This window comes from Grampus griseus, assembly GCF_964374135.1.
Source record: "Grampus griseus genome assembly, chromosome: 14".
In the NCBI taxonomy this organism is placed as follows: domain Eukaryota; kingdom Metazoa; phylum Chordata; class Mammalia; order Artiodactyla; family Delphinidae; genus Grampus; species Grampus griseus.
The window spans coordinates 87,211,185-87,237,608 of record NC_139008.1 but is presented as its reverse complement, the minus strand read 5'-3'; the positions used below and the strand labels follow the sequence as shown (position 1 = coordinate 87,237,608).

General features: G+C 62.8%; 2 protein-coding genes across 7 annotated transcripts in view; one reads left to right on the top strand and one right to left on the bottom strand.

Moving 5' to 3' along the window:
* Positions 1–1,227, bottom strand: part of OSBPL2 (oxysterol binding protein like 2) — a 42,735-nt gene extending 41,508 nt beyond the window's left edge. For 4 of the 6 annotated variants that reach the window (XM_082671480.1, XM_082671476.1, XM_082671478.1 and 1 more), the window contains exon 1: positions 1,136–1,227. The gene's annotated coding sequence lies outside the window, so the exon portion shown is untranslated. The remainder of the gene's footprint in view (positions 1–1,135) is intronic. The other 2 variants (XM_082671477.1, XM_082671479.1) reach the window with 1 other exon arrangement.
* Positions 1,228–16,970: 15,743 nt separating this feature from the next.
* Positions 16,971–20,376, top strand: HRH3 (histamine receptor H3; the record flags this gene model as incomplete). Its single annotated transcript, XM_082670071.1, is given in 4 exon segments — positions 16,971–17,226; positions 18,249–18,415; positions 19,442–19,553; positions 19,556–20,376. Coding segments are annotated over 4 exon segments (1,356 nt in total).
* Between the last annotated feature and the right edge of the window lie 6,048 nt (positions 20,377–26,424).

Genomic DNA, 26,424 nt, shown 5'->3' with positions numbered 1-26,424 from the left:
GGGCAAGGAGCCACAAGGACGGGGGTCCCACGACACCTCTTCTCTCCAGCTCCAGTGGATGGAGAGGTCCCGCAGCTTGCAGCCAAGCATGTAGCGGGCATCCCAGAAATGTCTGTTGAACTGAACCGAGTGAGACCACGTCTCCAGATGTGCACGGGCAGCCCCAGAAAAGGGACTAGTGCAAAAGCTTGTCCCAGACTGACCCGTCAGTATAAAAACCCCAGGGACAGGAACACAGCTTCCGGGGAGGTGACCCTCACACTCAAGAGGGCCAGGGACATCGTAACACCACCTGGTTGCTTCTCCCAGAAAAACCCGGGAACACTGATTGGTGATTACCCAACAGTCTTGTTCTGGGCTTATAAAGTCTCAAGATTTATTCTGCTGATTTCTGGAATGTAACTGGAAACAGAAGGAAGCTTTTAAAATCAGATTACAAATCTAATTGATCTAACATATGTGTGAGGTAAAGAGCTCTCCACAGCAGGTACCGTCTGCTGAGGTTGACAAAAACAAAACGAAGAGCAGTGGAAGGGGTGGACACGAGCACAACACCTTGCAGGGTCGAGACAAACCCACAGGTGGTCGCCCGGGCAGGGGAGCGGAGGGAGGGCTGCCCCGCGAGCGCGGACACTGACTCTTCACCCTGGACCCTTCCTGACTGGTTGACCGCGGGCGCCGGCTACCTTAGACACAAGGGGAAGTCGGGGGTCCCAGCGCCCCTGCCCAGCGCGGCCCCCGACTCATCCCTGCCGCTGAGAGGGGCGCCCGGGCCAGCTCTCCAGCCGACTTCCGGGTGCGGTGTCCGGCAGTGCGGCCCGGGGCCGCAGTTGCCCGGCGACGCGGGGTCTGGGCGGCCGCCCGGTATCCAGGCCCGCCGCCCCCGCCGCCGGCAGCCAACTTTCCTCCCAAGTTTCCTCCGGGCCGGGACGCGGCCGGCGGGCGGGCGGGCGGGCGGGCGGCGGGGGGCCGGCCGGGCCGGGGTCGGGGCCTGGCCGGCGCGCGGGGGTCACGGGGCTCTGGCTCCACTCGTCCCGGCCCGGCCTCCCCGCCGCCCGCAGCCCAGGCCCGCCCGCCCGATGCTGGGCGCCGTTCCCAGGCAACTCGGGGTCGGGGTCCCGGCCGGGTCACTCACCTGGACCGCGATCCTTCCAGCGCCGACCGAGCTCCGCTGCCCGCCCCGCCCCCGCCCCGCAGGCCCGCGACCCACTGACACCAAGGCGGAAGTGCGGCCGGCTGCCCAGTCGACTGACAGCCGGCGCCCGCCACTCACTGCGTCCGGCGCCGTCGCGTCGGCCGCCGCCCGCCCAATCAGCGCCCGGCCCGAGGACCGAGCCGGGAGGCGGGAGTATGCTAATAGCACCGCCTGATCGGCCCCGCCCCCCGCCCCATGGGAGTCCGGCCCACGCGGAGGAATGACGACTCGGGTAACCAATCAAGGCAGGGGGAGGCGGGGATATGCAGATATTGACCCGAAAGGGGCGGGCGGGTGGGAGGAAGGGGCGTGGCTGGATGAGCTGAGTTTACAAACAGCGAGTCGGGTGGCCGGGGCGCGGGTACATGGCGCGCTGAGTCCTCCGCGCCTGGCGCTCCCAACCCCCGGGGACGGGCGGAGGCGGGAGTCACCCTCCTAAAGCTGCCTTCCTCAGCTCAAGCATCTTTCAGGGCTTCCCACCGTCCACCCTCCGTGCCATGCCTTTCACCACTCACCAAAACCCGGCGCCAGTGTACCCTCCGGCTGCATCCCTGACCGTTCACTCCCTTGTTTAAAACCTTTGGGGGCTCTTACTGACCCGTAGTGACGCCATGGTTAAGCCCAGAAGCTCTGGAGTCAGACCCGAGCTTGCATCCTTACCAGCTGTATGGCCGTGGGCAAGTAAACTAACCTCTTTGAGCCTATGAGTACCAAGGTTTTCCTTTGAAAACCAGGTTTCTCCCACCCAATCCCATCTAAATCTTGGGTCTGGTTTGGGGTGGGTGGAGTAACATGGATCAGGCTGGCTGCTGAGAGTCACAGCGATTGGATCAGGGGTGAGCAGGTGACCCTGTCCTGGCCAGTGAAGGTCAGTCCTGGGACTTTTGCTGGGGGTCAGAGAGCTCAGGCCAGAGGGAAAACTGAGGTCACAGACCTCCACAGAGCTGGGCTAGGTGACAGAAAGATGCATCGATAAGTCTGGGGCTACTGATGGGCACCATGTCTCCACTAGGGGAGGGGGCACCTGGGAATGAAACCAACCCAGAGGAAAGCAAGAGCAAATACCCCTGGGTCTCCTGGAACCAGCTGCACCCTCAGCAAGCTCTATCCTAGACTTTTCAGTAATGTGAGTGGCCACGTTTTCCTTTCTGCTTAAGCCAGTTGGAGGTGGTACCAAAGAATCGCTGGGACCCTGGAGCCACAAGAGTGCCGATAGACCACCCCTGATCACGTAGCGCTTTCTGAGGTTCCTGCCCTTCACCGCGTCTTCCACAAAGCTAGCCCCATTTGGCCTCTGCACTCCCTCCTCAGAACATTTCCTCATTGCCAGCGGGGGCGCGGGGGGCTGGACTGCGGCTGCCTCTGCAGCCCCCGTGCAGATGAAGCTGCCTCCTGTAAACAGCGGGGCAGAAGCACGTGCGGCAGGGCTGCGGCCCAGGCTGCATTTCTGGGCCCAGAAAGCCAGTCATCCCCATGCCAGGGTCTGGCCCCAGCTCACTGGTGGGCCCACTGTCAGCGGGAGCCCGGAGACGTGCAGGGACTGAGAAGGAGCTCTCCCAGCCACTGTTGGAGAGAAAAGCCGGGAGGGAGGCGGGGCCAGGCCTCGGAAACAAAGGCATTGCCATGGTTACCTGTGAAAAAACTGACACCGGCTGGAGAGGGAAGGGTGCAGCGTGCAGTCTCCCAAGCCAGGACAAGGACAAGGCCGGTTGCCACGGAGATGCTCCACGGCTTCCCTCGTGCGCCTGGCCTGAGTCCAGCGCAGGTCCCTCACTCTGACAAGCCTCTTAGGACTCTGAGCCCCATGCACCAGCCCAGCTCTCGGCCATGAACTCCAGGGGTGAGTGCAGAATCAGAGAGCTCAGGCCGGAGGAGAGGTGGGATGAATGGGCCTCCCACCTGCCCACGGATCACTGAGGGCTGAGCACCGCCATCTCTGCCCTGGCCTGAGGGGTAGGAGTGGGCTCTGATCCCAGATGGGTCCTGTGGCTGGGATGTCGGCTTGTCCCCTTTAACCAGATGCAATAAACTGGGCTCCAAGGGTCAGCTGTTGCTTCCTCTTTCCTGGTCCCTGTGAACTGGGCAGGAATCGTCCTTCAGTTAGAGGCTGGAAGGAGGGTGCCTTGGGACCAATCAGGAGCATTTTTCATGACCTTCACTAGGTCAGGCGGCCAAGTCCAGCAAAATTCTCCAGGAATGGGATGAAAGATGGGAGCAGAAAAGCAGACAAAGAGGGTTTGGGACCAGGCAATAATGGTGACGATGGTGACGACAGCTGACGTTAGCCAGTGCCCCATGATTTGCATGCCTCATCCAGTTTCACGTTTACAACCGCCAATCAGATAAACACTCTGTATCATCATTCCCACTGTACAGATGAGCAAACTGAGCCTCAGCAGGGGAAGTAACTCACCCAGGACCTGCAATGAGGAAGTGGCCCAGACCCAGTGCGTTCCTGCCACCCAGCAGCCTGGCACAGCCCAGGAGCTTGTCAGAAAGGCAGAGCCCTGCCCATATCTCCCGGATCAGGATCTGCATCTGAAATAGGTGCCCAGGTGTTCCTGGGACCAGTGGAGGGGGATGTGCGGCTCATGGCCACGATATCAGCTGATCCCTGCCCCGTGGTCGGGAGGGGGCGGGTCATCGTAGTGTCCCCCTCCATCCTGAGAACTCGGGCCTGGCTTGGCCCCAGAGTCTGTTCAGGACCCCAGGGATCCATCCGTGTGTGCACTCTCAGAGTTTGAGAAGTGCTGGGCTAGTAGATAACTTTTGGGGTGACTGGTCTCACCAGAACTGCTCCCAGATCAGGCCAACCTGGCAGTCACGTCTGCCTGTGACCTTCCCTCCACCCCAGGCAAGGATGACTTGAGCCTCCCTGTCCCAACTCCTTCTGAATCAGAATCAGGTGACAGCATGGCCCACAAGCCCCCTGGGCAGCGGCTGAGCCTGTGGCGCGAGGCCGGGAGTCCTGGGCTCTGGAGGCCCCAGCCGCGCGGGAGCACGTACCCTCACTTTGCCCTCAGGAGGCACATTCACGTGCGCCTCCCTCCTTCCTTCCATCACATCAGAAGGCACAGCAGAAACTATTGCTCCCCCTTCAGTGGTGAAACTGAGGCTCAGAGAACAGAGGGGCTGGCCCAGGGTCACCCTGCGGAGCGGGCCAGCGGTGTGGTACCAGCCCTGCCCTCGGCCTACTGGTCTTCCCCCGGCTTCACGCCTCCTTCCCCAGCAGGTTTCTGAGCCTGGATGGGTCTCTGTATCTCAGTGTGCGGCCAGAGTTGCAGCAGAGCTGGGCATCCAAGGATGCCGGGTACCCGGTGTTGCTGACCTGGACTTTGCCCCTGGGGAGGCCCGGCCCGAGGCTCACTCCTCTCCCTGCCGCCTCCCTGGTCCATGGAGAGGACATTTCCCTGCTCCCTTCTGTGGAATGCTGGGGAATCTTCTATCTGGATGCAACCTGGGTGGGCAGAGGGTGGCTGGCCACTGAGGTGGGGCCCCGGCCCTCACGTGGCCCAAGCTGAGCCTTCCCCACACAGCTTTCAAGTCTCCTCTGCAACGTGACAGCGCGCAGCTTCCCTGCCGTCGGAGAAGAGTATTTTTAGTTTTGAACCCACCACGTGAGAGAGACAAGTTATCAATAGCAGCGGCAAAGGGCTTTTTCTTTTTTTTTCCCCGTGGCTTTGGGACCTGAGCAATCTGCACCCGTTAAATTCTGCCAAAAGAGAAAAAATGTATTCCTCTTACAAACTTTTTACCCTGCGCCTTCCTCACTGCTGCAGCTTTGCAAACCAGCGCTTCCCGGGTGGAGCCCACCCAGCTCAGCAGCGCGCTGCCCCCAGCCCCCTATAGCCTCTGCAGGAGGCCACTCTGCCCCGCGAAGGGACCGCAGGAGCCAGCTGACCCACGGAAGCGGAGAGAAAGAGCAGGGTGGGGGCTGCAGCCCTGGAACAGGCAGGAATGAGGGGCTGTGGGGGGGGGTGGCTTCCATGCTCAGAGTTGACTGACATGGGCCCCGCTTCTAGCTTCAGTAGCAGCCCTAGCATTTATTGAGCACTTACTGTGTGCCCAGCCCTGGGCTGAGTACCTTTAGGTGTATCGTCTCAGCTAAATGCCCTAATCACCCTCTGAAGACTTTCCCAAATGAGGTACCGTGGAATCCCAAGGCCTTTCTGGCTGCTATCAGGTGTTTCTAGAGGAAAGGCTTCCACAGGCAAACAGGTTTGGGAATGCTGTTTAAACAAAGCCAACAAGTGTCCCCCTTCTCAGGGCCCTTCCCACTCTGGTATATGTGGGATCCTCCAAGACATAGAAGGGCCTGCTGCAGACCCAGGATTTATTGGAACTGGACAACTTTTTCTTTTCCCTATGGAATGTCTTGTATGACTCTGAATTGGCCTCCTACCTTGCCTGGGGGACATTTGGGCCCACTTAGCTTCCTGCTTTTTAGGATTAGTTAGAGCTGCATGCATGAAAAAACCCAGAATAACAAAGGCGTCAGCAAAACAGAAATGTCCTTCTTTCTCACGTGGCACAAGCCCCGGCTGTCCAGGGTTGGCAGGGTACCCAGCTCCTACCTTATTGTATCACTCTTCTAATACTAGCGTCCATCCTCAGTGTCACCTCACAACCCAAGATGGCTGCTGGTGCTCCAGCCATCACATGCATATTTGACCAGGAAGAAGGAGTAAGGGAAAGAACAAGAGCAGAGGTGCTGGGAGGTGCTGCCCCACCAGGTGAATCATCTCCCTTTGAGAATCTGTCCCTGAAGATATACCAGACACTTCTGCTCACATCTCACTAGCCAAAACTTTATCCCATGCCACTCTCAGTGGAAGAGTAGCATTTTAGCTGAGTGCATTTCCAGCCTGAATAAAACAGAGGGCCCAGGGAAGAAGATTATGTGTGGCTAGGCCTGACTGTGGCCCCCAGGCCTCCCCCAGCGTCCTCTGGCAGGCCCAGAGATGCAGACACCCGGTGAGGCGTGGGCAGTGCCAGACGCAGAGCAGCACTCTCAGCTCCCAGCCTGTGTGCCTACTGTGTGCCCAGTGTGGTACCAGGCCGGGAGCCTCAGCGCTGTCCCTGGACAGAAGGCTTGGTTTCTCTCCTCCTGGCTCTGCCCTGAGTGCCGAGCACCTGCTGCACTGCTGGCCCTGCGCTGGGTTCCAGGTGCTGTCATAAGCAGGCATATGGGTCCAGGAGGCCACAGGGGACCCCCAAGCAGGCAGGTCCTTCTCTCCCCACCCTTCCCAGGGGCTCACGTGCAGCGGAGGGGTGTGGGCGCATCTGTGCGCAGGGGACCAGTGGGGCAGGTGGGAACGGGAGGAAGACAGCTCGGGCCGCGCTAAATTTAACTTGTCGGAGCTGCCGGCCTGGCCAGGGGAGCTGCCAGGCGTGGGGGTGGGAAGGGGCAAAGCTGAAACATGCCCAGGGAGCAGGGATGGGGGTGGCCCAAAGCAGTGTGATTCATTTCTCTTCCTGGGAGCGGTCTGGGCCAGCGGGGAGGGGCTGGCGGCAGCGGCCTCACCTCCATTCTGGGCAGAAGCGAGCTGGCTCCCGCGGAGGGGGGTGGGGGGCCTTGCATAAGAGAGAGCCTGGCATTTGGGGTCTTTGGGAGGATAGGCGTGCTCCCCCCATCCCATCCCCGGAGAGGAAGGCAGGGAAGGAGAGAGGAGGGGGCAGCTAGCAATCTGTGCCAGGCAGTCACAGCAGGGTTGGGGGGTCTGCCCTGGAGGCTCCCACTTGGGGAGTGAGAGGGGACCACAGTGGCAGGGACAGGGGTGCAGCCTGCAGTCGCGTGGGGCTCCATGCTCGGTTTACTGCTCAGCTGTTGCCATCTTGAAATTCTTAATTTCTGAGGAGGGGCCCACATTTTTGTCTTGCACTGGGACCCACAATTCTGTAGCCATCTGAGGAAGGGTCAGCACAGGAATCGGGGCCCACGGGGTGCTGCCTCTCCGCTTCCGGGGCCGCGGACTATGCATACAGCCGGCCGGATGGCTCCGTCCCCTCCAGGTAGGGGGAAGACTGGGCCAGTGGGCCAGGTTTTTTCTGGGCAAGAGGCAAAGGGGCTGATAAGAGGCCTTGTGCTGGGCACTTGGCCAGCCCTGCCCCCACCGAGGGAAGGCAGTCTGCCCAGGAGTCCCACGGCCCGGGGCTCGGGCCCTCAGGGCTGGTCCTCTCCGAGGCACCGCTGGAGACAGAGCTGGCCCGGCACTTCCACCCACTCACCGGCTTCAGGAACGACATGCCTTCTGGGCTCCTAGCCGATCAGCACGTAGTAGGTGCTCAGTGAACGCCCCTGGAGGCCAGCAGGAGGTGGGTGGGGGTGGGATGGGGGGGGAGGAACCTGCAGCCCCACTCAAGTCCAGGCTCTGCCACTTGCTAACAGAGCATCTCTCTGAGCCTCAGGTTCCCCAGTGGTGGGGCCCTTGGAGGGCACGGGCGTGGCCCCCCGTGACAAGCATCCACTTGCTCTGCACAGCATCCACCCCTGTCTTGTAGGAACAGCCCCAAATCCTCCTGTGGGGACCCCCACTCACAGGCTGACCCCACCTCTGGCACGCACGTGACTGGAACCTGGGACATCACGGCCTCAACTTTGAGATAAGCAGTCAGGCCATGGGCTTGGGCCCCTGCATCTGTTGTCAGGGCTGTGAGCTGTCAGCTGTCAGCCTGGAGGGGCCACACCAAGGGGAGTGGCTGCCTGAGAGGAGAGCAGGGCTGGGAGACAGGCTCTGACAGGAGCAGTCAGGCTCCTGGATCCAGCCATGCCTGAAGGAGGTCCACCACCAGTGAACCGTCAGACGCATGCCCTGGTGAGCCAAGATCTCCATGCCCCCTTCTCCACGTGTGGGGAGGACGGCTACCTATCAGGACAGGCCTCTGGGCCCTTCTCTGTCCATCAGGGCTTCCTACTGAAGAACCTTCCAGTGAACTTCGGTACTTGTTACGTGACCTTTCCAGCTCTGCATGAATCAGCTGAGCAAACTGAGAAAATGTGAGAGGATTACGCAATGCCAGGAAAAGGTGAACCCAAACAGAGGTCTGGCAGGGACATGGGGAAGTGGGCAGGGGTCTCACTGGGGTGACCAACACCCAGGGCCATGGGAGAACCCAGGCGGCCCCGCTGTGCCCCTGCAGAAGGCAGGGCTCTGGTCAGGGACCGGGGGCAGGGACTTCATGTTCCTAGTCACAGCCCAGCACTGCCACTTTCTGCTTGTGGCCCTAGGCCAGTCTTCCAGCACAACCACCTGGCCAGCGTGTCCTAAGAAAAGCAAACGGCTTCCCAAACAAAGCTCCCCCAGTCCCCGGGGCAAGACCCAGGAGGTGCTCCTCCGGGACCCCAGCCCGCTGCCCCGCAGCCGCGCCCCCGCCCCCGGGCCCGGGGGCTGCGCACTTGTTTCCGTGCTGTGATTCCAGTTGTGTGTGCCTGTGCAGCCGAGTGACTGAGATCTGTGCCCGGCCCGGGGGCGGGGGGGCTGCTCTAGAGCAATCCCTTGACCCCAGCCCTGGCCCAGGACCTGGTCCTGCAGTCAGGGCCACCCGCGGAGGGAGGGGACATTTCTGTGACCTGACCTGTCCCTACATGGTGGGAAGGAGGACGAGTGCCAGCTTCCTAGCTTCCTTCAGGAGCCCTACCCCTGGCTCAGGTCAGAAGCACACCCACAGACACACGTGTACGCACACGCGCACTCGGTCACACCCACACCCACACGAAGACTCACAGCCAGGCCCACATACATAGACACACTAAGAAACACAAGAGACACACATGTACAGAGACACATGCACATATGTGCACACAGGCATACACATATGTACTTAACGGCACACGCAGACACACGTGCACACAGACACACCTTGGGAGTTGCCCCAGGCCCCCTCCTTCCTCCTCGAGAACTCGGGGGACGTCTTCATTAACAGGACCCTGTGCCCCAGCACGGAGACGGTCAGCTCTTTCGTTATTTTCCTGACAGACACAGGCCCCCCAAGGAGCCGCCTGAGTCCCGGGGGACTCGGGGAGTAAACAGAGGTGCAACCCTGGGGCCTGGCCTCTCCCGCAGGAGGCAGCTCCCAGAGTGCGCCCCTCCTTCCGACCCCCCGAAGCAGGGGGTCAGGGCCCCATGCAGGGTGAGGGCCCTGCGTGTTTGCCCGGGGCTGGTACCGTGCGTGCATGGCACACACACCTGCACATGCGTGCACACACATGCACACGCGCTCTCTGGACCCCAGCACAGAACAGCACAGGCCAGGTCAGGAGACCTGGAGTACCCCTGAGGGCTGGCAGGGGAGGGCGGCGTGGGGCAGGGGTGTGTTTGCTGGGAAGAGAGGGAGGTGGGCTGTGGTTCCAGGGCCGGCACGGGGCCTTGGGGACCCTGATGGGGTCTGGGGAGGGGGCTGTCGGCCTCTCAGCCTCACCCCCCGAGCAGAGCAGGGCAGCAGCCAGACAGGAAGCTCGTGCACAGGAGTCAGAGCCCCAGGGTGGCCGCCAGCATGCCCAGCCCAGCGGTCCCCCTGTCCCCTGTCCCAGACGGACGACCCTACCCGCACTGTGACCTCAGCTGCTCCAACCACGGGGAGGGCATCTCTGGCCCGTGTAGGGAGCGTGCTGCCCCCATCCCCACCCGCCCAGCCTCAACCCCAGGCCTGGGGTCTGAACAATGGACTGGGGTCACCAGGTCCCGTCTGCCTCGTCAGCACTGTCACCAGGGCCACCTGACCTGTCCACCGCGAGAGGGGCCCAGCAGGGGACAGGAGGCCTGAGGGAGGGTGAGACAGGGCAGACATACAAGGGCTCTGACCTGCTGTGACACTGGCGCTGCTGGGCACAGGGCGCAGAGCACGGACAGGCTCTGGGGGGCAGGGCCTCCAAGGGCTGGCGGATGGCAGCCAGCCAAAGGCATGGCTCAGTCCCCACCCGTCACCCTGCAGCAAAGGCTGAGGGGCCGAGTCCATGGCAGGAAGCTCCGGGGGCGGGGGCAGCTGCAGCACAGACGAGGACCCTGGGCCCGGGCTGGGCAGAGCTGGGCACCATCCCTTCCTCTGCTTACACATGCGGGTCCACGCTCCCCCCCTCACCCACTTCCACGAGCCCCAAGGCTGGGCCCTCATCAGAGCAGCCTGTCTCCACCCATGGCCAGGCTCGACCACCCCGAGGGTTTGATGCTTACTACCCAGGGTCTGATCACGGTCTAGTCCACAGGCCCCGGAGAGTCCTGGCCGGGACTCACGGTCTGAGCTTGGCTCAGGTCCCCAGCCCTGCTGACACATGGCACAGCTGGGTCACAGCCACGAGAAGCCCCACCAAACACTCTTGGGGATGCAAGGGAGGTTCCCAGGCTGGGGCCAGCCCCCCATAGCTGGATTTGAGGGCCCTTCTGACACCTAGCCCCACCCAGGGCTCTGGAGAAGGCACCCTGGACGAAGGTCCACCTTCACCCTTCTTTCCTGCTTCTCCATGGCTTATGTTTTTTTTCTGGGTGGGGAGCCGCACCACGCAGCATGAGGGATCTTAGTTCCCTGACCAGGGGTCGAATCCGCGCCCCCTGTAGTGGAAGCGTGGAGTCCTAACCACTGGACCGCCAGGGAAGCCTGGCTTATGCATTCTTAGTGCATGGAGAGAACCTGCAGAGACGCAAGCAGTTTCATTCATTCATTCGGCAAATATCGATACTTAACTGCCAACCTGGGAAGGGGGCACATCCAGAACCACACCTGAGTCATGCAGAGGGAGCTTCTGGGGGTGAGGGTGCCTCTTTCCTTAGAGAAGAGAGTTTATTACCTCTGGCCCCCCCCCCAGTTGCCCCTGCACCTCCCCGGCAGCTGTTCCCGCGCCCTTAGATCAGACCTCCTGCAGAGAGCCCCTCCCGAGAGCCCCTTTTCTCGTGGTTAATATCACCACTGGCATCATCCTTAGGAGGAAAGGGCAATAGGTGAGGAAATTCAGACCCAGGGTCAAGTCCCCCTCCCATCAGCTCTCCAAACTGTGCTCTCTCCAGCCTCTGAGTCCCTGCACCTGAGTCTCTCCGCTCCCCCCGCGTGGACACCAAGGCCCCAGAGCTCTTTTTTCTGGGGGCCACTGACGCAGGCTGTGGGATGGGGGTGACCTTGCCTCTAAGCTGGCAGCACTGGCTCCAGGAGAGGGGGGGTGCAGGCCGGGAGGGAGGGCTGCCAGCTTCCTTCTTGCGGGTCGCCGCTGGGGAGGACTCCAGAACCTTCCAGCCCAGGCTCTGTGGTCGGATGTGTCTGGTGTGTGGAGACCTGCCCCTCGTCCCTCACCCTCTCGCCCTCATTCTCACGCTGGGCCCTGTGCTCACAGCAGCCAGGAAGCAGAAGACACAGATGCCCAGGAAGAAGGCTGTCTCCGCAGTCCCCAGTCCCACTGCCCCGCCTGCCCCCAACCCGTGAGCTTCATCTTGGGAACCTCCAACCGAGCTCTCAGTGCCCAGGCCCGCTGTCCCCCCAGGACCAGGCAGGGGCTCCCTGGACACTGCCAACAAAGAAAGGCACTGCCAGGGGAAGCGGCACAGGCACACGGGACCCACAGGGGACGACTGCCCAGGTTGGGGTTCAAGTGACATTGACCATATTGCTGTAAGCTCAAGCAAAGCTGCCCCAGCTGGCCACCATGACTGTCCAAGCCAGGCCAAGGGGGCTAATTCTGGGTGCTGTTGGTAGCCCTGTCTTCCTCCTGGGGAGTGGACAAGAGCATAGGAGATCAGCCTGGAGCTTCAAGGACACTCCCTCCTGGGAATGAGGTGGACGCAGGGAAAAGACAGGTGGAAAGAGAAGCTGTTCTTTGAGTTCCTGGATGCAGCTGTGTCCGAAGCCCACCTCCTGGACTTTTCAGCCATGGGCAACAATAAACATTCCTTTCCTTAGGCTTTTTTGAGTTGGTTTTCGTCATTTGAGGCCAGACCACAGCAACTGCATCCCTGGTTCTCCTGTCCTCTCTCTCCTTCCTGCCACCTGGGCCATGGGCCCAATTCAGCCTTGTCTCTAAAGGCAGGGAAGTCAGACTCAGCTTTTATTCCAAAGCGGTGACCTTGGGAGACGTGCTGATCACACCCGGGCCCTGAGCTCATCAGAGTGCACCTGGAGCTGGCTCAGAATGTCACCAGGAAAAGAAAAAAAAGGACAAGGAACAAAAAAAGAAAAACCTGCATATTCCCATATTCCAGTGAGCTCTTGCAGAAAGGGAGAAGGCAAACAGAGGTTCCTCTAAAGAGGTGTCACGGCACCAGAGCCAGAACGCTGGCAAGCGCTCCAGCAAGTGCGTCTTGGCCATAAGAGCAGGAGAGTCGCCGGGCAGAGGGCCACAGCGGCTCCACTCCACTCCCCTCGTTATTTCTCATTAGGGGGCCGCGTCCCGTGCAGCAGGGTAGGGCTCCATGGGCGCAAGTGCAGGGCAGGCGCTCCGATGAAGGAGAGGTTTCCCAGCTCAGTGGGGCAGCTGGAGGCGGAGCCCGCTGCCCCATGACCGTGACCATGACCACGGGCGACCAGGACAGCGTCCTGCTGCTCAGACGCTGGCATGCACAGCTGCGTCTCCCCAGCCCAGGGCCCCTCTGGCCCCAGACCAAGAAGAGGTGAGCGGGCTGCTCCTGGGCCAGGCCTCGGACTCCAGCGCCAGGGCTGGGCCTGGGGGCCTGATGACCTCTACCCCAGGAGGTCCAATGGGCCATATCATCTATCTCAACATGCTCAAATCTGAGCACCCCCTTGTCCCCCAACCTGCTCCTCCCACAGACCCCCAGCTCATTCGTGTCAATGCCACCCTCGAGGCATTTGAGCCAAAACCCTGGAGTCAGCCCTGATCCCGTCGTCTTTCTCTCACACAGCTCCTGTCGGCTTCGACCCAGAATCTGCCCGGGTCTCCCCTCCCCCACTGCCACCGTCGTCCTCGCCTGGAGCCTAGCATCAGCCTCCCCACTGGCCTCTCGGCTCTGCCCTCGCCCTGCTGGAGATTGTTCTGCCCTGAAGCAGGGAGGCCTGTCTCACTGTGTCTCAAAACCCTCCCGGGCCTCCCTCAGCGTCTGCACAGGGCGTGAGGCATCACATCTGCCCTCCCCGCGCCCCGCCCCCCACGGCCGCCACAGACGCACGCGCGCTCCCACCCACCTTGTCCTTTGCTCCCGCGGTCCCCTCTGCCTGGAACGCTGCTCCCTCCAGATCTCCACCTGGCTGCCTCCTGGAGCTCTTGGCTCGACTCCCTGGCCATCCTTCCAGAACCGGAACGCAGCCTGTGTCAACTTGGGTCCCCCAGGGAGCAGACGCGGAGACAGGGTCCAAGGTCGAGAGGTTGGTGGGGACATCTGTGAAAGACAAAGGGAGCAGGTGACGAGCGTTCAGCCCGCAGTGTGGGCCTGACATGTGCGCAGGGAGAAGGTAGGTAGGAAGGGGGAGCCCCCCGGGAAAGTCTCAGCCCCCCACGGGGGCCCCAGAGCAGACGCTGCACACAGAGGAGTCCCATACGACAGCGGCCGACCAGATGCCCGGGAAGAGGCTGCTCTCAGCTGGGGCGGTCACCGGCCCTCCTGCCAGCAAGTTCCCTGTGGAGGGGCCTCTGAGCAGCACACGTCTGTGCTGCAGGTTCTCTGCTCCATACGGCAGGAGGGAGGTGGGTGAGGTCCCGCCGCTGCAGCGGGTCTCGGGGCCCCTCCACTCTCCAGCCTACAGCCCTCCTCAGCTGTCACCCCTGCAGATCTTAGGGGCTGAATGAACGAATCAACTGATCAATCAGTGGGTGAGCTATTTCCTGTGCGAGGGGTGTTTTCACTAATCTAGGGCTTACGTGATCTGGGACTGGACATTTTGAACCCCAAATGCTGGCTGTTTTGACAAATGGAGAAACTCGGCCCCCAGGCCACGCTCTTTGGGGGTGTCCAGGTGAGCTGAGAATAGGGGCCCATGTACCCCAATGCTCAGCCAGCCTTTCCTAGGGTCTTGGGGCGTTCCCTGCCATCCTGGGGCCTGAATACCCACTCCTTGAGACAGAGACCTCAGGGCAAGATGCCCTGTGGACAGTCACGTGGGGACCTGCCTCATTCCCCCAAACTGCCTTAGTCAAGTTGGGCCCAGCCCAGAGGACTCTAGGCTCCTGTCCCGACAAGGTCAAAGCCCCAAGAGTTAGTATATTTGCAAGGTCAGGGGCCTTGATCTCAGGGCTTCGCCAGGAGTGTAACCATCAAGAGAGGGGCCTCTGGCCTCGTGTGACCTTGGGCAGGTAGCTTTCTGGGCTCTGTGCAGGCTGCTGGTCCTACCCACATTGTATGCTGAATTCGGGGTGGGGGTGGGGGCTGATGAGGTCATGGGTGTTAAGTGCCAACAGGGGGCGCTCGCCACTCGTGGCCATGGCCATCCTCAAACCTCTGGGCCAGCTGTGGTTCTCCTCCTGATGGCCTCCATTTCAAGAGGAAGGTCCCCACACTCAGAGAAATTTGGTAACTCTCCCAAGTCACCCAAGTGCCAGGGTCTGAACTGAGTCCATCCCCTGCATCCCCGGCTCTAGCTGCTGTGGGGTGAGAGACTGCCAAGGAAAGCTCGCGAACACTAAAGGCCACAAGGACAACCGGGCCCCAGCTTGACTGAGACTTTAAAGGGGCTGCCCTCTGCTCAGACTTCCCTCTACCCTGGACCGGAACTGAGGATGGGAGGGGGCTCCCAGCCAGTGAGGAGAGAGCCAGGCGCCCCCCCACTCCCCATCCAACTCCATCTCTGGAGGCCTGGGATAGGGTGGGGGTGCGCCCTTGAAGCACTGACTGGCCAGAGCCGGCCTTGGGGTGCCTGTGGAGGAGCAGGCTCTGGCGGGGTCCAGGCGGCAGGGAGCTGCTGGCGAGCGCGATGGGGCCCAGCGGCACCATGCTGGACTCCAGCAGCTCTCCACCTTGGCTTGTCTAACCACCAACTGGTGCCTGGTCCTGGCACAGCCCTGCCCACCATGCAAGTTGGGGAGCTGGGGGAGCCTGCACGAGGAGCAGGGTTTGCTGGTGGAAGGGGTACAGCCAGCGACTCAGAGAGGGCTTCTGGGAGGGGGAGCTGGAGCCCCACACCTCTCCCCCAGCGCAAGCCGCGAGAAGCCATAGAACCGTGGATCCCCTGGGGCTGGGGTGAGGGGCTGGGGTCTCCTCCCTGCAATCAGCCCTGAGGAGGGGCTAGGGGAACCCAGCACCCCTCCCTCACTCCCCGAAGTTTCTAAAGCACCTCGGGGCTAGGGGGAGAGGTGGGTCCCAGCGTGATCAGGAAGCTGCTGGAAGTGCGGGTGCCGGTGTGCCAGCGCCTGGGGTCCCCCTGCAGCCCCCACCCCCGCACGCAGACGCGCACTTTTCTCTCCTCTTTGAGGCTTCGGCAGATGTGCGCTGCTGGCGACAGAGCAGCGCCGCTGCTTCCCTCTCCCTCAGGCGCTGTTCCCTCGCTGTCTGGGTCTGATGTGTGCGCGTCAAACTGCCGTTCGTGGGTCCCCAGCCTGACGCTGGGCGACTGTTTCCCTGGTCTGTGGGAGTCTGTGTGTCTGCATGTGGGCGTGTCTGTCTGTCTCGCTGTGTGTGTCTCGTCCTTGACCCAGGCTATCTGAGCGCTTGTGCCTGGGCGGAGGGGGCGCTCCCTCCCGCCGCCTCTCCTCCCCCCAAAGCCTCCCGCAGGCGCTAACGCAGCGCGCCGCCCCGGCTGCGCCCCGAGCGCAGTGGGCTCGTCGGTCCCTGAAGCACTGACCGCCCCACTGCGCTGTCCACCGGGGGGGACCCGTGGCTGGGTTCTGAGCAGATGGTCGCTCTCCCTTCAAACTAGGGCCGCCTGAGCCCAGGGTGGGCACGCTCCCCTCCCAGCTGGGTCCGCTGGTTCCCCATTTTCCCTTATGTAACTCCACATCTGTCTGCGCCTTGCAGGTCACCCTGGACGCTGCGTTGGGTCCTGCCCACGGGGAGACTCAGATTCAGAGTCGAGTCCCACGCATACGGGGGTGCGGAGCGAACCCCTGGCTCGGGCACGGCTATCGGAGACCTCTCCTATCCTTTCTCCTCGGGAGGTTCCTTTCTCCGAGAACTGCTTGCCCGAAGCGTGAAACGAGGAGGGGTCCCGTGGGGCAAGTTCCCCCGAACGCGGGCGCAGGTGTTTCCCCTCAACCGCACTCCAGATCCCCACAGGCGCCCCGGCTTCCGACGAGGGCCGGCCAGGGGTCACCGGGGACGAGGGCACGGGGCAGGCCGCGCGGTCCAGAGGCTGGCTCCTGTGTGCGAGCGCAGGTTGAACGCAGGCGAGCCCCCAGCTCCGGCGCCCGCCGTGCCGGGCTCCCCGCCAGCCGCCGTGCACACTCGGGCCGGGGCTCCAGCTGCCCGGCGGGCACGCGGCGCTGTCCGTGGTGCTGCCGGCGCCGGGCGGGGCGGGGGCGGGGCGAGGGCGGCAGCCAATGGCGGGGGCGCTGAGCGGGGCGCGTGGGGCAGCGGGCTGGGCCCGGGGCTCACTCTGCTGCTCTCGGCACTCGGGGCGCACGGACGCTCCGCCAGCGGCTCGGGCTCCAGCTCCGCTCCGGGTCCGCTAGTGCTGCAGCGGTCGTGCCGCTGGCCCGATTCGGCTCAGATTCCGGGCCGGGCCCCCTCGGCGCCGCCCGCCCCGGCCGCGGTCTCGGCGCCCGCGGACCATGCGCCGGGTACCCCCCGGGGAGCCCGGTCGGGCCGAAAGCCCGCAAAGACCAGGCTCCCGGGCCGGGATCCCTCCCGGCTGCCCGGCCGACGATCCGCGCCCTGCCCTGCGCCCCGGCGCCGCGTGAGCCGGCGGGGCCATGGAGCGCTCCCCGCCCGACGGACCGCTGAACGCGTCGGGGGCGCTGGCAGGCGAGGCGGCGGCGGCGGCGGCGGGCGGAGCGCGCGGCTTCTCCGCCGCCTGGACCGCGGTGCTGGCGGCGCTCATGGCGCTGCTCATCGTGGCCACGGTGCTGGGCAACGCGCTGGTCATGCTCGCCTTCGTGGCCGATTCGAGTCTCCGCACGCAGAACAACTTCTTTCTGCTCAACCTCGCCATCTCCGACTTCCTCGTGGGTAAAGCCCCCAGCCTCCGCCCGAGCCCAGGGGCGCCCTGCCGGGTCGGGCCAGCGGGGATTGGAACGCGGACCTAGGGTGCCTTTGCCTCGGGGACACGCCCCGCTAAGGGGTCCGGCCTGGGGAGGGGGCATCCGGGACTCGTGGGGAGGTGGGCGCAGGCGAAGTTCCTTGCTTCCCCGGCCGCGGGACTCGGGCTGGGGAAGGATGTCCCCGGGGAAGGGGTCCTAGCCAGCGGGCGCTCGGCCAGGCGCAAGGCGCTGCGGCCGCGGTGCAGCGGGGGCTCTTGCGCCGTGGCTAAACAAAGGCTGCAGAGGACTCAGGACACGGGGAGGGCGCTGGGGGGGAGGTTTGGGGAAGGGGACATGGAGGGGAGACTTTTAGAGCCACGTTGGGGGAGGAGGCCATGGGGAAGGCGGGCGGGGTTGGGGGGAGAGGCTCTGAGGAGTGCGCTCTCACATGTCTGTGCACTGCTGCAGGCTGTGGGGCGGGGCGCAAGGAGGGGGCCGGAGCCCCAGACACCTGTTGGGGCTGAGACAGGCGTCTGCCAGACGCTCAGAGCGGGGTTGGCGGTGGGCGCCCGCGTGGCAGCAGTCAAGTGCCCTTTGAGTCCGGAGAAAGGCTTTCTCGGTTTCTGAGCTGATGAGGAAGAGCCAGAATGGGAGCTTGGGATCCAGCGGGGCCAGAGAGGGAGGAAATGTTCTTTCTTCCTCTGGGCACTGGGAGGGCTGGCAGAAGTCCAGGGATGACCAGACCAAGGCTCTGGGGCTCGTCGCTCCCAGCGGTCCCCACACCTGGATCTTCCTCCTGCCCCCAAGTCCAGGGGACCCAGTGGGACTAGGGGCCGGGCAAGGGTTGAAGGCCAGGTGCAGTGCGAAGAGTGTGCCTATGAATGAGGCGGAGGGAGGATCGCTGGTCCCAGAAGGGCCACCGAGTGACCCTAGGTCCTGCCTGTCTCTCGGCTGGGGGTGGGGTCTGACCCCCGCGCAGCCACGGCCCACCACGGCCCTCCTCTCCCACAGGGGCATTCTGCATCCCACTGTACGTGCCCTACGTGCTGACTGGCCGCTGGCCCTTTGGCCGGGGCCTCTGCAAGCTGTGGCTGGTGGTGGACTACCTGCTCTGCACCTCTTCTGTCTTCAATATCGTGCTCATCAGCTATGACCGCTTCCTGTCGGTCACCCGAGCCGTGAGTCTGGGACGTGGGTGCCCATGTTCACCCCTAGGGGGAGGGGTGGTTGGGAGCGGCCAGGAGACGCACCCGGCAGGGGGTACGGCCACTTCTGAGTGGGCAGTGCTGGCTGGGCTTGATCCCCACTGGCCTCACACCTGACACATCGGGCACTCTATGGCCAGCCGCCCACTCGGTAGCCATGTGCTGCCAGTAGGACTGGTCCTGGTTCAGGCAGAAGGCACAGTGTGGACCCGAAGGAAGGGGGTCCCTTCAGCCTCCGCCCTGGAGCAGGTCCAAAGTCCCTGGAACTAAGGGAGGATCTGGGCCAGGGGCCCTTGGTGGTACCTCCCCACAGGTGTGCATGTCTCGGGAAGACAGGCTCCACGAGCTTCCCTGGGCGTGGTGGCCACCATGAGTTAGGGGCCCTGGGCTGCCTGGACTTCCCACGTCGGTGTCCTGTGGGCACCGGGCTGGCGGCACAGAAGCAGAGGTCACTCCAGTGCAATCTCATTTTCTCCCTGAGGCTCCATCAGGCACCCCGGGGCCCTCCGCTGGGGACCACATGTGTCCTAGTCCAGGGAGGCAGTGGGACAGAGTGCATGGGTTTTGAGCCAGCTCTGCCCCTTGAGCCGACCCACCTGTGTTCTTTCCTGCCCTGCCTGAGCCATCATGAAAGTGGAGCAGTTGTGAAGATTAAATAAGATGGTATCGAAAGGTGCCAAGCAGAGAGACTGGCACACGGCAGGTACTCAGTAGATCGGACAGTGACGTGGGCCCCCGGGGGAGCGCACAGCTGATGGGGCGATGGCAGACAGGCAGCCCGGCACAAAGTTAGGATTCTGCGGGAGGTTCTGAGGCCATAGGAGAGTGTGACAGGGCCTCAGCCTGCCCGGGATTCATGGGGCGAGGGGAGGAAAAGGGAAAAGCATCACTGCCGGGGAAGGCGTGCACAGAGGCCCAGAGGCTGCTGGGGGCTGCAAGCGGCAGCGGCCGACCTGGGCTCAGTCCCCTTGCCTCCTGACCCAGCGTGTCCCACCGCAGGTCTCCTACCGGGCCCAGCAGGGCGACACGCGGCGGGCAGTGAGGAAGATGGTGCTGGTGTGGGTGCTGGCCTCCCTGCTCTACGGACCCGCCGCCCTCAGCTGGGAGTACCTGTCGGGGGCGGCCCCACCCCCGAGGGCCGCTGCTACGCCGAGCTCTTCTACAGCGGGTACTCCCTCATCACGGCCTCCACCCTCGAGTTCTTCACGCCCTTCCTCAGCGTCACCTTCTTCAACCTCAGCATCTACCTGAACGTTCAGAGACGCACCCGTGTCCGGCTGGACGGCGCACGCGAGGCGGCGGCCTCGGAGCTTCCCCCCGAGGCCCAGCCCTCCCCGCCGCCGGCCGCGCCCAGCTGCTGGGATTGCTGGCAAAAGGGGTGTGGGGAGGTCGTGCCGCTGCACAGGTGCGGGGTGGGGGGCGGCGAGGCAGCCCCAGGCACTGGGGCCGAGGCTGGGGATGCGGCCCTCGGGGGCAGCAGAGGGGGAGGTGCCGCGGCCTCGCCCACCTCCAGCTCTGGCAGCTCCTCGAGGGGCGCCGAGCGGCCGCGCTCACTCAAGCGGGGCTCCAAGCCATCCGTGTCCTCGGCGTCCTTGGAGAAGCGCACGAAGATGGTGTCCCAGAGCATCGCCCAGCGCTTCCGGCTCTCGCGGGACAAGAAGGTGGCCAAGTCGCTGGCCGTCATCGTGAGCACCTTTGGGCTCTGCTGGGCCCCGTACACACTCCTCATGATCACCCGGGCCGCCTGCCACGGCCCCTGCGTCCCCGACTACTGGTACGAGATGTCCTTCTGGCTGCTGTGGGCCAACTCGGCCGTCAACCCTGTCCTCTACCCGCTGTGCCACTACAGCTTCCGCCGGGCCTTTACCAAGCTGCTCTGCCCACAGAAGCTCAAGGTGCAGCCCCCCAGCTCCCTGGAGCACTGCTGGAAGTGAGCCGGCCTCCACAGGCACCTGGGATGCAGGGGCAGAGCCCTCCACTGCCACCACCCTCGAGGCCCTGGGTTCACGGACAGCCGGGCCTCGCCACCCTCCACCCGGCTGCCCCGCAGGCACGAGCCCTGGCTTGTCTTCGGCCCACCCTAAATGCCATGGCAGCCTCTCAGCGCGTCCGCTGGTAGTTGATGCAGCCTGGTGGGCGGCTGGACAGACCCCTGCTGCCCAAACCGGAATGTGGCCACCCAAATCCCGCTCTAGCCCGGGAGGGACAACCCAGGGGTCCCAGCCAGTCTGCCACCCCCAAGGACAGTGGGATGGCCGGTCGTGTCCACGCTTCACACAATTACTGCTTGGTGTCTTCCCAAAGCAAGTGCCTGGCGTGCGCTCCAGGCCTCCAGAGCCGGTGCGCTGCCCCTGCACGTGCACGCGTCTGCACACCCCTGCACACCTGCCCCGTCCCAGACAAGCCCCGGCCACTGGCTTTGCTGCTGTCTGTCCCCTGCTCTAGCCTGGGACCTGGCTCCTTCATCCCTCTTCCCTCCAACTTTCTCTGCTCCCCAAGTGCCGGGTACTCCCCAGAAACCTCGCGGCAGGTCTCCGCTTCTCCATTCTGGGTGTTTCAGGAAGGCGGAGAAGAAGAAAACACATCCGTGAACTCGCTGTTCCTTGGATGTTTAATGAAGAGAGACAAAACTGCGGAGGAGCTCAGGGCTGGAGTGTGGGCTCCCACGCCCTCCTTCCTTGTGCTGCCGCTTCCGGCTGAGCTGCGCCAGCGGCTTCTGCCCACCCCGCCCCCCAGCTCGCGGTGTTGGGCCCCGACTGGCGGCTCTGCGAGCGGCCAAAGCCCCGGACGCCTGCTCGTCCAGCGGGCTGCCCTTCCTTCTCCATCTACTCAACCAGACTTTTCTGGGATTGACGGGGACCCAGCAGCGCCCTGAGCGTCCTGGGGCTCCCAGGGGCAGTCGGAGGAGACCAGGGGCTGGGTGCCCAGCAGAGGGGCCGCTTCACCATATCCCGTGCACCTGGTTGGCACTCTGCATGCTCCGTTCCCCGCGTACCTGCTGCACTGCCCCTGCAGACCCCAAAGTCCACAGTAAAGTGTATTTTTTTTATTGGTGCTGATTCCTGAGGACTTTGTGGGGGGTGGCTGAGCCCCTGTACTCCAGTCGGGGACCCAGGGGGGCACAAGAGCACCCAGGTGGGCATGAGGCACAGGCCTGCCCCTCCCCCGGCCTCAGTGTCCTTTTCAAGCGGACGAGCCCGGCGGTCATACCAGGCTTTAATCCTAACAAGCGACGTGTGCCCCGGCAGTGCCCCGCCCGCTCCCCACTCCAGTCTTGAAAACACGCGGCACAGCCCTCACCTGCTGCAGCCTGCCTGCCCCCAGGACAGGAGTTCTCACCGCTCTCAGCCATGATCTTCCCCCTGGGGAGATTCCAGGGGTGTGGGGACTGGAGCTGAGCTTGAGGGGCTGGGCCAAGGGAGGGGAGGGGCTTCCTGGGCAAAGGCCTGGAGGCGGGACTGAGGGTGATGGATGGGTACGGGGAGAAGGACCTGACAGGATGATGCTGGGTGATCCTGGGCCCAGTGGGCTCCACGGAGGGGGAAGACACTGGCCCTCACCCCAGGTGCCAGAGTCCACTCAGAAAGGGGGCAAGACCAGCCCAACTTTGGGGCAATAGACACTTGGGTGGGTCGGATGTCTCCTCCTCCAGGAAGCCTCCCCTTCTTTCCAGCCATGAGGGCCCTCCCTCCCCTGACCTCACGGACACAGACTCTCGTACCCTCCCCACCGTGCTGGCCCAGCGTCCACAGTCCTTTCTTCCTAAGGTAGAGAGACCTTTGGCTGCCTCACGTCCCTCCCTTACAGCTGGGTGCCATGGGTCCCATCTCCAGCAGTGAGGTGCCCGCCAGCTCTGAGTCTCACCACTGCAGGGGGCGAAGCTCTTCACAGCAACATTTGAAACCCACAAACCTTCCTCTTCCAGACATTTTCTCACCCCTCAGCTGCACCTGCACTTTGTTTTCCCAAGCACCCAGAAGTCTTCCTCCAGAATCCCAGCTGGAACTCCTTCCCCTCTGCACTTTCCCTCCACCGGAAGGGCCCCCTCTGCTCAAGGCAGGACGTTCTTCTTGGACCCCCTCTTTAGTGGCCCAAGGGAGGGGCGAGCCTTAGGTCCCCTCAGGGCGCTGGGAGCAGCCGGGGAAGGCGGTGACAGGGAGGTCGCCCACTGTTTGTGGGTTCAGAGCTTGGGGAAGCCCTCGCAGCTCTGGGGCCCGTGGTGAGGCTGGCGGGCTAGCCATTGGCCTTCCCTCCAGCCCTGCAGACTTGCCCGGCCCCCAGAGGGTGGGTGTCCGTCCCGCAGCCCAGAGCCGTCTGGGGAAGGACAAAGAACCCATTCTCTGCAGCGGTGGGCACCTCCGTGCGGCCTGCACAGCCAGAGCCCTCGCTGCCCCTCGGCCCGGCCCTGCTAAATGGCTACAAATTGGAAGATGAAAGTGCAGCCTTTCAAGAAATTTTGCCTTCAATCTCTGCAAACTGCCGCTTCCCGAGCTACTGCGCAGGGATGGAGGAGGAGAGAAAGACACGGAGTCTATTGGGGCCATGTCCAGCAGCAAACAAACACACCAAGGGGGTCTTTCTCCTTGGATCCGACCGCTGGGAGCAGAGACAAGCTGAGCCCCAAGGCAGAAGCAGCCACCTCTGCAGGCGCCGCCCACGTCAGCAGCTGCTGTTTATTGAGCACCTACTGTGTGCCGGGCTGTCTGCTGGACAACGGGCTGGCGCATCAGCAGGGCCATTCCCGCGGGGGCTGAGGACTGTGGGGGGACCAGGAGGTGGGTGGCCTGGCTCGTCAGCGGGGGGGACAAGGAGCCTGTCTGCGGAGGTGACGTTTCACTCATTCATTCCACAAACTTCCACTGAGCCCAGTGGTGGGAGCCCCGAGAGGTGGCAGAGGCCGAGCCTGAGGCTGAAGGAAGGGCCCGCAGGTGAGGGGTGCAGAGGGGCAGTGATGTTTCAGGGCCTGGAGGCTAAGGTAAGGAGCGTGGCCTTGCTTCTGAGGACAATAAGGCATCCAGAGAGTGAGCCTTAGGCCCTAGGATGGAGCACAGTCTGGGTGGCCCGCCTGTGTCAGCGCAGTCCTAGCAGTGGGTGCAGAGACTGGCAGGGGCATGAGGCTGGGAGGCAGTGGCACTGAGGACCTGGGCAATGGCCCGACACAGGGTTCTGCCCTGGGTGCCCGTGGATGACCTGGCTCCTCCCATCGGGGCCAGCTGTCAGCCCTCAGGGGCCAGCACATCTGCAGGGCTCCTTGGTCTGGCACCGGCTACGTATGTCCGGCTGCCGCTCCCGCCCCGGTGCTTGCTCTGGGGCACCCCCCGAGAACAGCTTCTGTGCACATGCTGGGTGAGGGTCCTTGCCAGCCTGGGGTGAAGACCCTACATTCTCAGGAGCCCAGCAGGCAGTCCCCATCCTTCTACAAAAGGACAAATTATTCAACGCTCTTTTTGGGGCATCAGGGCCATGAAAACGGAGGCCTGGGGTCAGCCGGCAGGGCTTCTGGAGGCCTGAGATCTGGGGAGCCACACGCTGTCTGGCCTCTGCCTCCCCACCCCCCATCCTGACACTCGTGGCTGGACTCGGGGCTGCAAAGAACATTTCCACCAACATTTACTGCAGCCCTGCATCCTCGTGGCCACCCCACGGGGGGCTGCTCAACTATCCATTCTGCAGACTCCCCAGAGCCAGGACCCTGGTGGCTGGGCGACTCTCCCCATATCCCGCACTCAGCAGTTGGTGGGGGCCAGGACCCCATCCTCACTCTTCCCTGGGTTCTCCCCAGGCACCGCAGGGGATGGTGGTGTGTGAGCGGGTCCCTGCCACGCTGCACCTTCCTGGGGGCCCAACTGCATCCCTGGGATGGCGAGCACACCGGGGAGACCTGCCTGATGGCGCATCTGGGGAGGGATGCTGGCTCCGGCAGGTCAGGGCTGGGGGTCCTGGAGCATGCAGGGCCTGAGGCTGGGGGTCCCTGGTGCTGCCCAGGAAGGATGGCCATGGCGCCTGGCACAGGGGCTGTGCTTAGACTACAATTATAATGAACAGACTTACTATGTCCCGGGCACCATTCCGAGCCCGCTTCTTGTGTAAACCCATCTAGTTCCCAAGCAGAGTAGGCACAGATGAGGAAACAAAGGCACAGCAAGGTTAAACGACCTGCTCAAGGCCACACAGCTAATGACTTTCCTTCCATGGCCATTTTCCCAAGGCCCTCGGCTCTCAGGGCCACCTTCTCTTTCCTCTCCCGAGCCCGACCCCCAGGCACCCGGAGCAGGCTCAGGGGACACACACATGCTCCTGAGTGTGCCCAAGGCCTCTTGCTGCACCCATTCTTCTGGTGACAGCAGCCCGTTTCTCCTTTGGGAACCATTCCCCGTTTACTTCAGTGGCTCCAGGATGGGCATGGATCCCAGGCATGGCTGGTCAGAATCACCGGGAAAGGTTGGGGTGGTGCACGTCTCCAGTGAGGCCAGAGAGCAGCAGTCCTGGGACCTTGTCTGGTGCCCTGGGAGGCCTGTGCTCCCCTTCAGCTGGGGCTGCCGGCCTGGCGGCCTCCGACATTATCCTCACAGAGGCCACCCCGTGGAGGGGGCACACCTGGTACAGCCGAGGCGGAGGAAAGCCACCCGAGAGCTGGACGGAGACGGCTTCCACGTGCTGTTGTCTGAGCGCCTGGATCCAGCCTGGCCTGAAGCTAGAACCTGGACCTTTCAGTTTCATGAGTCACCAAATGCCCCTTCCTTCCTAAAGCCGGCAATGAAATGACGTTTTGTAATGTGATGGCCCAAGCTGGCATCCCTCTGTCTTGGGGTAGGGGAGGGGAACAGAACACTTCTGCCCATGGGAGGTCTGTGACTTTAATAAAAAATAGGAAAGTGAGTCAATTATTTAGTAATGATTGTTGGCAGGAAAATAATGAATTTTGGTATATTAGGAGTAACATACTGGCTCTAAGGGTGAAAGGTCAGGAGGCCAAGCCATTTCTCTGTGACATCCTTCCTGTTCACAGGGGGACCTCGGCCAGGCGAGTGCCTTGGCCTTAGATTCCCTGTCCATTAAGGAGAGCGTCCCAGACAGCACGCGGCATCCTGCTCCAGGGTGGCAGGCGCTGTGTCCAGAGGAGGCACCTTGCTCTGGAGTTTGTCAGACACAAATCTCAGAAGGGCGCAAAAATATCCTTCAAAAGAGAAAGAAGAAAGGGGAGAAGGGAGAGAGGAGAGGAGGGTTTTGGATGTAAGGGGGGAGGGGGTGGTAGCGCTGTGGGAACTGCGCTAAAAATGCATCCGTGACACTCCGAAGTCACCGGTTTCCAAATTCAAACATGACAAATTTGATGATCTTTAAATGCTTCCACTTTAAATGCTGGACGATCTTTAAAGAGTCCAGCAAAGCCTGGTTCTGAGCAGAGGTGTAGGAGTCGGGGCAGCTCAGTGGACGGGGAACAGCCTGCCTTCTGCCCTCCTTCCTGGGCCCCAGCTTAGCAGGACCACATTCCTGAGAAGCCAGGAGGGGGCAGGGGGTAGACCATTCCTCACCAGCCCCTCCCGGGTGCCCCTCAGGGCCTGGGGCTTCCTTTGACAGCCCAGGCTCGGCTCTGTCCCAGCCCCTCCAATCCATTAACTCATACTGAAGTGTGCGGGACTGACTCCTCCAGGGACAGGGGGAGATGTGCACTGTAACAGAGGATGATCTCGATCTTTAAATCAAAGAAGGCAAATTCTAATGCAGGTATTTCAGACCGTAAGACACACCAAGTGGGTGAAGGGCTGGGGGTGGATGATGTCTGCACTTTCTTGAGCTCCTGCTACCTGCTGGGCCCTGAGCCAGACGCTGACTTCACCAAGGATTCCAGATCCGTGCAGCTGGGACGTCAGGGTCCCTTGCTCGGAGATCCTGCATGGAACCCCCGTGGTGGGCCAGCAGCTCTGCGGGCCACACGGATATTTCATGGGACCAGTGCCGGGTGCTTCAAGTTGCCCCCT